Raw genomic sequence first — 12,519 nt, 5'->3', positions numbered from 1 at the left:
TGTCCTTGTTTACAAAATTATTGGAAAGATATTTTTAATATCATTTCAAGAGTTTTAAATATCAATGTCCAACCGCATCCTTTTACTGCAATTTTTGGTTTACCAATGATAGATAATAATCGTCTATCCGCTTCATCTCAACGACTGATTGCATTTGTTACATTAATGGCTAGAAGATCTATTTTATTGAATTGGAAAGAAATTAACCTGCCAACTGTATTTCAGTGGTTTTCTCAAACTATTTCTTGTTTGAGTTTAGAAAAAATTAGAAGTGTGGTTTTTGATTCTTCAGTTAAATTTGACGAAACTTGGAGACCATTTACTCAACATTTTCATATGAGTTAAATGGTCTGATCCTAAACCTTACTGTTATTATCCTTAAGTATTTGGATGGAGGTTCGGAGTTATCGGCACTACTGTATGTATTTAACATTATGCAATTGCCCATGTTGGTTAGTTTTTTTTTAAGTTCTCTTAGTTTTTTTGGGGGGGTTTTTTTCTCTCTTTTTTGATTCTTTTATATTAATACTATGAGTTTGGGAGGCTTTATATATTGATTATTACATATCTGATTGTCTGTTTAAACTATTAATTATGTACTCTCAAACGTTTTGTATTCATATCTCATGTTTTTCTTAAAATTAATAAAAAGATTTAAAAAGAAAGAATAAATTTACTTTCAACTTTGCATTTCTTTCACTGATAAGAGTTTGAGTATTTGTCTTCACAAATATAGAAAGACCTGTTGTGTTTTTCAGAAATCTTTGTTTTAGATGGAGTCATAGAAAATTTACAAAACAAGCAGAGGTTATAGAGCCTGATTTTGAATATCTGCATTTTTTTTGCTTTCATATTGAGTATTTGTTCATGTTGTTCTTCCACAAAGGAACTAAAGTTCCATAAATGTGTTGTTATGTGGAACTGGAATTTAAAGACTCCTTAATTTCATTAGGCAGAATTCACCCAGACTGTTGAGGGTTTAGTTTGCCATGTATGTCACATGTTACACTAAGTTATTACATTTTGGGGGCAGGGTTTTTTCGTGTGTGTGTGTATGTAATTTCATCAACTTGTCTTACTTTGATAATTGATTGTAAATTAAAACATAAAATATTCCCAACTGATATATATTGTCATAACCCCCAAATACCGGTAGAAGGGTGTTTGATAACTATGATGGTCATCAAAAGCATTTAAATATATATGTTAAATACAATTTTAAAAGGCCCATTTATTGAGGCAAATGGAATTTGAAATTATATGTATTCATATAATTATCATAACTGCCCACATTATGTTCCTGATTTTAAATTTTTTTCCGTTGTCTTTCTGTTTATGTATTCTTGGTTGAGAGAATAAAGGCTATCACATGTTAATCTGTTCTCTTAACATCGTTCAACTGCTGTCATTAGAGAATATGATAATTAATGTGTTGGTTGCACATGCAAATTGGTTAATAACCTACATAGATTAATAATTGGATGCAACATATCATGGTCTTAGATGACGCAAACACGAGGAAATCTGCAGATGCTGGAAATTCAAGCAACACACACAAAATGCTGGTGGAACGCAGCAGGCCAGGCAGCATCTATAGGAAGAAGTACAGTCGACGTTTCGGGCCGAGACCCTTCGTCAGGACTAACTGAAAGGAAAGATAGTAAGAGATTTGAAAGTAGGAGGGGGAGGGGGAAATCTGAAACGATAGGAGAAAACAGGAGGGGGAGGGGTGAAGCTAAGAGCTGGAAAGGTGATTGGCAAAAGGGATACAGAGCTGGAGAAGGGAAAGGATCATGGGATGGGAGGCCTAGGGAGGAAGAAATGGGGAGGGGAGCATCAGAGGGAGATGGAGAACAGGCAAAGTGTGATTGTGAGATGGTCTTGGATGACACGTTTTAGCAGTTCATTGGCTATTAAATGCTTGAGGATATTTCATGTACACAAAATGTACAACGATAAAATATCTATAATTTGGTATGCTCGGAACTTGGTTGTAACTCTCGTGCTTGGAACTAACATTATTCTCACTATTGAATGGTTGTTCCTATTAATAATCAAAGCATTTTTGAATTTCCTTTTTAGATATTATACTCTTAAAATAAATTTCACTGTGAATCCAGTGAGTTTAAAGGGAGCTTTATACTCCCTTGGGACACTGGGACACTGGTCAGTTTAGGGAGAATGTGGGATCTGGGCCCAGCAGGGTTAGAATGTACTGTAGCATCTTTATCTGGTGATGCCAAGCAAACAAGATTTCCAAATGTTCAAATAGTGAACTATGAATTTTTTTTGTATGAACTTCAAGTTTATTCTTACCCATTGAAGAATTAATGGTTGGAATTCAGATATGGGCATTTAACAAGACATTGCCTAGAGGCAGAATGTAATGTTATTTAAAATGTGTTAAATGTGGTGTTTGGATGTTGGTAAAATTTTGGCTGTTTGAGAGCTGAAGTTTTGTTCTAAAGAAGAATGAAGTAGGCTGCATTGACCAGCTTTTCTCCATGGTTACCCTTGTTTTATCCTATCAGAGATATCTCCCCTCTCTGACCTTCTCTGCTTCTTTTGCCTCCTTCAGCCTGGAAACATGAATTGTCTCTCTTCCTGCAGATGCTGCTCACCTGATGACTGCAGTCGGCCCTCCTTATCCGCAGATTCCGCATGCGTGAATTCAACCAACCGCGAAAACCCGGAAGTGCTCTTCCAGCACTTGTTGTACGAGCATGTACAGACTTTTTTCCTTATCATTATTCCCTAAACAATGCAGTATAACAACCATTTTACATAGCATTTACATTGTCTTAGGTATTATAAGTAATCTAGAGATGATTTAAAGTATACGGGATGATGTGAGTGGATTATCGTGGATCAGGATTGAAAAAAATTGTAAGTTCTCTTACTAAGAACAGGTACAGGTACATCTGGTATTAGCGTCAGTTAGTCAAACATTTGTCTTGGTATATAGTATATATTTTACCTTGCCAGGTTCAGGAACGGAAGTTCTCAAGACTCGGGACGAGTGCGCTCTCCACCGTGCCGGGTTGATGTGGAGGATCAAAAACCCAAAACCCCCAAACCCAATAATTAAACCACTGAGTTGCTTAATAATAATTGTAGCTTTCATCGGGGCAGAGCCTTTCTCACTTTATCCTTTAAAATTGTTCCGATCGTTGACCAACTATAGCCTAACGCTTTTCCAATGACCAATGGCGTTTCACCTCTTTCCCATCGCTTTATTATTTCCACTTTATTTTCAATTGTGATCGTGATTATTTTTGTGAACAGAAACACTGCACATTCAGAGCTGTGGTGCCGGATCCTAATATCCACTGCATTGAGACAGGTTAAATAAGGTCTGGGGTTCCGCTGGGTCCTAAGATCCACCGCATTAAGACAGGTTGAATAAGGGACTTTAGCATCCGCGAATTTTGGTATCCTTGGGGGGGTCCTGGAACCAATCCCTCGTGGATAAAGAGGGCCGACTATTTTTCTAGCATTTCTTGTTTTCATTTTGTATTATTTTTGTGCTATTTTTAATCTGCAGTTCCTTTGATGTTTACTTAGACTGTAATTAAGACTAAGTTATCAAACGTGTGTACATTTCACCCTTTGTATATACTGAACATTCACATCGTTCTATAATTGATAATAAAGTACAAACTAGTAACAAGACATCAATTATATTATTCTGAAGTCTTCTGCTTTCCTTTCTAATCCTGAAAAAGAGTCTCAGCTCGAAGAGTCAAATGTTGATTTGTTTCCGTAGGTGCTACCTGACTTGCGGAGTTACTTCAGCATTTTGTGTGTTGCTCTGGATTTCCAGCATCTGCAGAATCTCTTGTGTTTATTAATTTATAGCCACATTAGATTTGGGTAAGCCAAAGCAGATTGCAGTATAATAAAAGGCTGATAATCCAACACTCTTGAGACCTTTTGGTAGTGTTGTACAAGCAGACTTTCTGGAGTATTGGGTGTCACTGCTATTATATTCAAGCACACTTTTATTTCACTTCTTCAACATGTAGTGTAATTTTTCCAGTGAAACCAGCTAGGTGAAAGACAGGAAAAGTATGTGCACTGCAGACTCCGATTCTGGCTGTTTGAATTGGTTTTGTTGTGAATGATGGATAATCAGCACCAATCAAACTTGCATTGCTTTACTTTGTGTTTTGCTTCTCATAATTGTTAGATGTATTATGAATAAGTGAGCCTAAGTTTACCAAATTGTGTGACTCTATGGTACTTTAGTACTGAACTCCATTTTATTTTTTCCTGTAAAATTAATAAATTAAAGATATTGTAAACTAGCTTTTAAGAATTTCATTACACTTCTAGTAAATCTGACCTTTAAATTTGGAGATGACAATGTGTTAGTATGAATTATGTTACATTTTTACATTATTTCATCATTGAGGACTTTTTTTAAACATTCTAACTTTCTTACATGGTTTGCATTTAAGAAATGTTCAAGTGGTGTTTCAAATCGGTTAACTTTTCTATTTCTCATTCACATGCTCGTGAATCAGTCTTAATACTGATCATTTTCATAAGAAAAATCATGAAATTAATAATTTTCCCTGCAAGATCACTAGCTTTTAATTTAAGTAATGTTTTGATATTTTTCTGCACTTGATGGTACAATATGCAGTAAATCTTGGGAAAATACGAATTATAATGCAATAAATGATATTTAAATTTGACAACTGCTTGAATTAATGGGGTAGATGTGGATTTTGTATTAAAATTGAGTGGGCAAAATCTTAAGTTAAACGAAACTAAACACCTGTCACTTCAATATTTCTGCAGTTATCTCTTGTTAAAGTGCTTAATTTATGCATTAAATGCTTGATATGTTACAGACTTTCATTTTCCTTTATTTAAAAGGAAGGCAGTAAATGCCAGAAGTCAGTCAGTTTTTTTTGTTCTAACTTTTGAATGCAGTAGTACAAATGAAGAAAATTTGGTGTGGCTGTTTGAACTGTAATGAGGCAGCAACTAATATCAGCAAATTTCATTTGTTAGATCTCATGCTTTGCAGTTGGAGCTGAAGTCCACTGTTGTATTCTGGAAGCAAATTCAGTCCCTTCTGCCTTAACGACACATTGCTTTTGGTGAACTATTTCCAAAACTACCTAAAGCAAAATGTAACCTATTAAAAACAATTGCTTGGTCCTTTTGATGCAAGAGGTCTGTTTTCATTTTAATGTTTTTTTTTAGACTGAATTACATTTCATTCTGGTGGTGTGTTTCAGTGTGTTTATATTATTTGCTATGGTTGCTTATGAATTAATGAGCATGGCTTATCACAATGGGTTATCAGCTTGGCTGAGCCTTTTTTTTTTAAAAAAAGGAAACGACAATTCATGAGTCTGTTATTGACCTCTTGGTTGATTTTGCCTGAGCTACACAGAGTAGTAGCAACTACTGAAGAGGAGAAGTTGTTTAATATCTGAAAGAGTAGGAAAGCAGGTTCTAAAATTGTACTGTAACAAAATAATCCTTTTTTGTTTTCCAGAGGTTATTGCGACAATCTTGGATATAACTCTTTAAGTGCAGCTGATTTTGGGAAGATCATGAAGAATGTCTTTCCAAACATGAAGGCCCGGCGTCTCGGCACAAGAGGCAAATCTAAATATCCTTTATTGTTGCTTTGACGTTTGAAAGTGCATTGTTCATTTTGATTTGCAATGTCTTCATATAGATAAACTTTTATAAAGTAAAGTCACTTTTGAATTATTTTTATCACAAATAGCACCTACAATAAAATTCATCTAGGATTAAACTTTGATATTGGAGTATTTTACTTGTAGTTTTGTTAAATGCAGATCATTTATCGAAACATTTTTTTCTTTCAAATCAGTTGTACATCAGATATAAGCTGTTTTAAATGTAGGTGCCTATTTCCTACCATGTTAATATAAAATTTAATGTGTACTAAATTTGCAAATGAAGTTTGTAGACCATAGGACACTACAGCATAGTACGGTACAAAAATGTTGTGCTAACCTTTTAACTTGTTCTAGGATTAATTTATCCTGTCCCTCTACATTTTTTTGTCATCCATGTGCCTTTCTTAGAGCATCTTAAATGCCTCTAATGTATCTGCCTTTAGCACTTACCCTGCACTCATCACTCCCTGTGTTAAGGACTCTGACATTTTTCCTCCAGTCACCTTAAAATTTTGGGCCCCCCCCCCCCCCCCCCCAGCGGTATTAGCCATTTCCACCCTGGGAAAAAAGAAATTACTTGATAGAGATGTACTTAAATTAATTCTAACTTTAGGAATTGATTCTTTCACACACGATGTGTCATAATAGGTTACGCATGGGGTAATGGGAGCTAGCAGGAGCACAGATATCCCTGCTACCTCAAATGATTATTAAGTAATGTGAGTATGTGCATGTGTGTATCTGTTTCAGTGCCTCCTCAAAACCAGTTAGTTTTAATTGGGTTTTGGCATCCATAGTTGCAGCTTTGAAAAACTAATCTACACTAAATTCCTGCAGGTAACCTCACCAGCCTTGGAACAGTGAGGTTACATCTTGTGTGCAAAATGGACAAGAAGAGCACAATGATGCAAAATGCTTTCTCAATACAATATGTAAAATTTAAGAGGTTTGATTTAGCGATCCACTCTTTGAATTCGACTAATTGTTATTAACAAAATTTTATCATTGAATATGGTATCCTTGCCAGGTTTCTATATCCATTTACAGTTATGTAAGGGGGTTAGTACTGTAGGCTTAGCATTTATATCTGAAGATGAATATCAGTGTTGTATTGGACAATAAAATGAGCCTTTGAATTGCAATTGCTACTCAAATTCACTCCAGGATTGTGTCATATCAAAATCCTGTCTGATCAGAGTTTTATGAAATGAACTTAAGAAATTTTGGCACAGTTCTTAATATGTTGCTACTTCTTTATTAAAGGTTAGTAAGCCATTTGTGGAAAACAGATTACCGTTCTTTTGATACTGATATTGGAAAAATTTAACATCATGCATTTGCATTTAAATTGGGTATGTCTGAAGGTGAGGCACAAAATTAGATTCTTAAATGGCAGGAGAGTTGAAGCACTTTGATTGGGATTCATAAATATACAGTTGCAAGAAAAGGTTTGTGAACCCTTTGCAATTACCTGGTTTTCTGCATTAATTACTCATAAAATGTGGTCTAATCTTCATCTAAGTCACAATAATAGACAAGCATAATCTGCCTAAACTAATAACATACAAACAATTGTACTTTTCATGTCTTTATTGAACACATTGTTTCAATGTCCAGGCTGGAAAATGTATATGAACCCTTGTATTTAATAACTGATAGAACCTCCTTTAGCAGCAATAACCTCCGCCAAATGTTTCTTGCTTCTGCTGATCAGACTTGCACAACAGCAAGGAGGAATTTTAAACTATTCCTTCATGCAAAACTGTTTCAGTTCATCTGTATTTCTGTGATACCTTGAATGAATAGCCTCTTCAGGCTATGCCACACCATCTCAATTGGGTTAATGTCTGCAGTCTGACATGGTCATTCCAAAACACATATTTTCTTCTTTTTAAACCATTCTGTTGTGATTTACTCTTGTGTTTCAGACAATTGTCTCATTGCATCATCCAACTTCTATTAAGTTTGAGATGACAAACTGCTACCCTGACATCCTCCTGTAAAATGTCTTGATACAGTTTTGAATTCATTGCAATGATTGCAAGTTGTCCAGGCCCTGAGGCGGCAAAGCAGCCACAGACCATGAATCATCTTCCACCATGCTTCAATGTTAGGATGAGGTTTTGGTGTTGGTGTGCAATAGCCTTTTTCCTTCAAACATAGTGAGTATTTCTGTCAAAAAGTTCAACTTTTGTCTCATCTGTCCACAGAACATTGTCCCAGAAGCATTGTGGAACATCCAGGTGGTCTTTTGCAAACTTGAGACAAGTAGCAGTGTTTTTTTTTGGAGAGCAGTGGTTTCTTCCATGGTGAATACTATTCTTCCATGAATACTATTCTTGTTCAAAGTTTTTCTTATAGTAGACACATGAGCAGAGACTTCAGCAAGTTCTAGAGATTTCTGTCGGTCTTTGCTGTTACCCTTGGGTTCTTCACATCCTTCAGCATTATACATTGTGCTCTATGTGTGATCTTTGCAGGATGCTCATTCCTCGGGAGAGTAGCAACAGTTTCTTCCATTTGTAGACAATTTCTCTTACTGTGTGCTGATGAATGCTCAGATCTTGAGCTTTGTAGTCTTTTCCAGCTTCATTCATCCCTACCATTCTTCTTCTAAGGTCCTTGTTTTGATTGAGACATAGTGCACATAAACAGATCTTGAAGAGCAGGCTCTGTCAGTAACCTGACTTTGCGTTATCGAGCAGGATAACTCCACAGTCCACGCCTTTAATCTCATCTCATTGATTGGAACACATGACTCCAAATACCTTTTATAGAAGGCATTACCTCAGAGGTTCACATATTTTGTTGAACCTAGACTGCTTGTTTAAATGGTATAGTTAGTTTTGCCAAGAAGTACAATTGTTTGTGTGTTGTTAGTGTAACACCCAGGTTAAGATGTTTACTGCTATGTTGTAGTTATTTCATTTTAGCAGTTCTGTAAGAGCAGTATGTTATGCTTTTAGCATTGTTTCAGTTTTAAGCTAAAGATGACGGGCTATGTTTTTCAACTTAGGAATGTTGTGTCAGCCAATCATGATGGTGGAATTGGGAGAAGGTACTAGAGCATGCTGGGAGGAGAGGTTTTAATGACAAGTCAGTGGTGTGGGTCGAGGTCTTTTTGGCAGGAGCTGGGAGATGATGGGAGGGAAGATGGCTGAGGATGCCATTCCTGTTGCATAAAGTGCTTTGTGCAGATGAATGGCTTCAAGGAGGAAGGACCAATACTCTCGTGGGGCAGATTGTTTGTTCAAGATGAATTTTGAGTAACATTCGGAAAGTGGTCCAATCACAAACGAGAAAATCTGCAGATGCTGGATATCCAAGCAAAACACACAAATTGCTGGAGGAATTCAACAGGGCATGAGCATCTATAGAAAAATGTTCAGTGGACGATTCGGGCCAACGCCCTTCAGCAAGACAGTTGAAGGGTTTCAGCTCAAAACGTTAACTACTTTTTTCTGTGGATGCTGCCTGCCCTGCTGAGTTCCTCCAACACTTTGTGTGTGTTATTCAGAAAGTGGTGTGTGTTTTCATGTAGACCGTGAGTCCAATGTGTGAGCTAAAGACAACTTCAAGATAAATTCCAACCTCTGTGCACATTTGGACTGGATTAACTGTAATGGATCCTTTTTAATTTTTTCCCTTACTAACTTCAATAAAGCTGAAATTTTTAAATATGCTTTCTTTATAATTGTATGCAGTATACAGTCTGTTATTTCTTGCTGACAGGTAATTGCAAATGGGCAATATTTACACAGTATTCACTCAGTTTGTGTTGCGGTTGGTCGAAACATCATCCTGGTTCCCCCGGTCTGGCGGAGCCCAAGTCGTATCAAACCTAGACATACAGAGTTTGAGAAAGGTGGTTTTCTCACCACTGAGTCCATTGCTTTGCTAGCGAGGGGCTAACCAGCCATGTTTCTAGAGGGGCCCTATAAAAAGGGGTTTCATTAGTTTAGGCAGATTGTATTTGTCTATTATTGTGACTTAGATGAAGATCAGACCACATTTTATGAATAATTAATGCAGAAAACCAGGCAATTGCAAAGGGTTCACAAACATTTTCTTGCAGCTATAGCCTAAGTTTTTGAGAAAATGATCAAATACACTATTTCACGTTCCGGTAACTTAGAGAGAGGCATGGTTACATATTCTTTTCTTTTAGTTTATAAAGTTACAAAATCTTGATTTTAAAAAAAATTCTCTTTGAAGATGTATAATAAGTCTCCAAGTTAACATCTTGTGTGGGTGTGTAAAGAATTGATATAGTTTAGGAAAGGTTACATGGACAACATTTCTAACATGGTTATTATGTGAACTTTCTCATAGACATGAAAGTTGATGAGCTTATAGTTTATGTATTTTTAAAATTTGAATCCTGCAAGCTGTTTATTTATAAAATAAACAAAACTAGCCTTAACTACTTGAAACATATTGCTATAGTGGTCTGAGGAAAAAGGCTTTTGTTCACATGCCATCACTACCAAGCCTGGATTTTCACAAAACTTCTGAAGGGGTAAGGAACTCCTTTGACCATAACCATAACTATGCCTCTTTCACTGTTGGAAAGAGTGTTGTGTGTGAACTTCCATTTTCCATTTTACCATCTGAAGGTCATGTTTGTATCCACCATTAACACATTCCTCATTCACATTTGATTTTCTCCAGATTTGTCTGCCACGTTCTCTTTCTTCCAATATTCCCAATATTCCCAATATTCTCATGGCACAGACTTGTATCATCCATCTTAACCAGCCTCCACGTAGCTGTAAGTTGCCTTAATTACAAGCATAATCCAAGCTTGATGATATATGCACGAGAACTCCTGCAAATTATATTTTTAGTGAAGTCTTATTGTTAGTATAGTGTATGTTTTGATCTTTGAAGACTTTTATTTACCTGGACTGAACATTGGGGAAGCATTTTTCCCATTCTGTTAGACTTGCCCGTATTTCAAGAGGTATGTTAGTTGATGAAACAGAAATGCAAGAGAGCAAAGCACTTTGTACGAACTTCAAAGATAACTGTTTTCATTTTGAGATTCTTAATCTAACAAAGGCATCTCAGTGGCACTTCTTGGAAGCAAGTAGTTTTTGTTTTCCTAAATGACCTCCATTGCATCTTGTGTTGCCTTTTCAAATCCCTCATTGCATCAAATAATGATCCGGCACAGAAGAAAGGGATTCAAGACCTGGACACCATGGTTTCTCTGCAAAGCTTGCCACAGAAAAGCTTAGTGGTTAGGTTTTCCTCGTAAATCATGAAGCCTCTCAATGGTAACCATCCTTCATTGAATTTAGTGTTATACATTGATTATAACTGCAGTTTGAACCAGAGCTGTGCTCATCTGACTTTTAGGTGCTTTTCTAAAGCCACTTCGGTTATTCCTCTGAATAGGGTTACCTGCACCTGGTTCCTTTTTTACCTTTTGGCCTGAAGCCAGAGGATATTCAGTAATTTCTTTTTCCACTTATGCACCATTAACTTAAAGTTTCCATATACTAGTTTGCCCCCCTTTTCACTTCCTTTGCCAACCAAACATTTAGTGACAGGTTCCATTTTCTTTCTTTCGTTGATTTGTTGCATTGTTTATCCAACTTTCACTGAATGAACCACATTTTTCTTAACCTGGAGATTTTGAAGGGCAAAATCCTTGCTCTGTACTTTGCCAACTTTGCTACATAATTTACTAATTTCATCCCTTGCCTTGACAACCTTGTTAAATCGACCTAGATTGTTCACAAGCTTGGTGTTTAAACCCTGAGGTGTTCATCCAGCCACATAACTATAACTATTCCATCACCAAGAATAAATACTCAGTCTTCTGTAATGTCCCTAACACTATTACCTGCTGAAACCCTCCCATACACTTGTCAAATGCTCCTGCGGCTATAATATTTTACTCTCACGTACATTTGTCCCCATCCAAAACTCCAACCTATTTCAACATGGTCCAAGTCCTATTTTCCCATCACCCCTGTGGTTACCAGACATGTATTGGCATCATTTTTAATTTCTGACCTTTCATTCAAATCATTCATCGCCATATTCATTTGATCCTTGTGTCAAGGTATTACATTCCTATTTGTGGCACCTTACATATCAGCAATATCTGTAATAGTCCCACCTCAATAGAAAAATGTTGAGAGACAATGATACCCTGACATTGTTTTAAGATGCCATCACCAACGACCATCAAATGGAAGAGAAATGGGAGGGACCTAATACTTTCTTCAAAGGTTTTTAAGTCAATAACCTTTGTTTGAGCTCTATGATTCTAAACTCTGAAATTCCTTACTGAAAACTTCTGTCTCTCCATGCCTCTGCTCTGATATGATGGCCCTTGAAGCATGTAAAGCACAGTAGTAAAAGTGGAAGAAAAGCAAATGGAATATAATGTGAGATGTTCTCACCCCATCTTCCCACTGCAGTATATCTTGATCTTACTTACCAATACATGAACCTCTCTATCCAGCACTCCTTTCCCTTCCCACACTCTCCACTTTCTGCAGGGTTCGCTCTCTTGTCAACTCAACTCCGTCCTGGCACTTATCCCTGCAAGCAAGACAACTGCTACACCTGTCCTTATACCTCACCACCCTACCCTCACCACCATTCAGGACCCAAACAGTCCATCCAGGTGAGGTGAAACGTCACCCGCGAGTCTGTCGGGGTCATCTACTGTATGTGGTGCTTCTGTTGCAGCCTCCTTTACATCGGTTAGACCCGACGTATTTGGAGGGTCATTGCATTGTGCGCCTTCACGGCGTCTGCCACAAAAAGTGGGATTTCCTGATGGCCATCCATTTCCATTAACTTCCCATTCACATTCTAACATGTTTGTCCA

General features: G+C 36.9%; 1 protein-coding gene across 3 annotated transcripts in view; it reads left to right on the top strand.

Annotated features, from left to right (window-relative positions):
• The window catches only part of LOC140718763 (DNA-binding protein RFX7-like), a 108,531-nt gene that overhangs the window by 70,320 nt on the left and 25,692 nt on the right, over nt 1–12,519 (top strand). For all 3 annotated transcript variants that reach the window (XR_012096783.1, XM_073032882.1, XM_073032883.1), the window contains exons 5-6: nt 5,516–5,636; nt 10,108–10,188. Coding sequence is in view for 2 of the 3 variants with exons in the window: in XM_073032882.1 (XP_072888983.1) it covers nt 5,516–5,636; nt 10,108–10,188 (202 nt within the window). In the remaining variant the exon portion in view is untranslated. The remainder of the gene's footprint in view (nt 1–5,515; nt 5,637–10,107; nt 10,189–12,519) is intronic.

Source organism: Hemitrygon akajei, chromosome 30 (genome assembly GCF_048418815.1).
Source record: "Hemitrygon akajei chromosome 30, sHemAka1.3, whole genome shotgun sequence".
Lineage (NCBI taxonomy): Eukaryota > Metazoa > Chordata > Chondrichthyes > Myliobatiformes > Dasyatidae > Hemitrygon > Hemitrygon akajei.
This window is presented reverse-complemented; position numbering and strand designations above follow the sequence as displayed.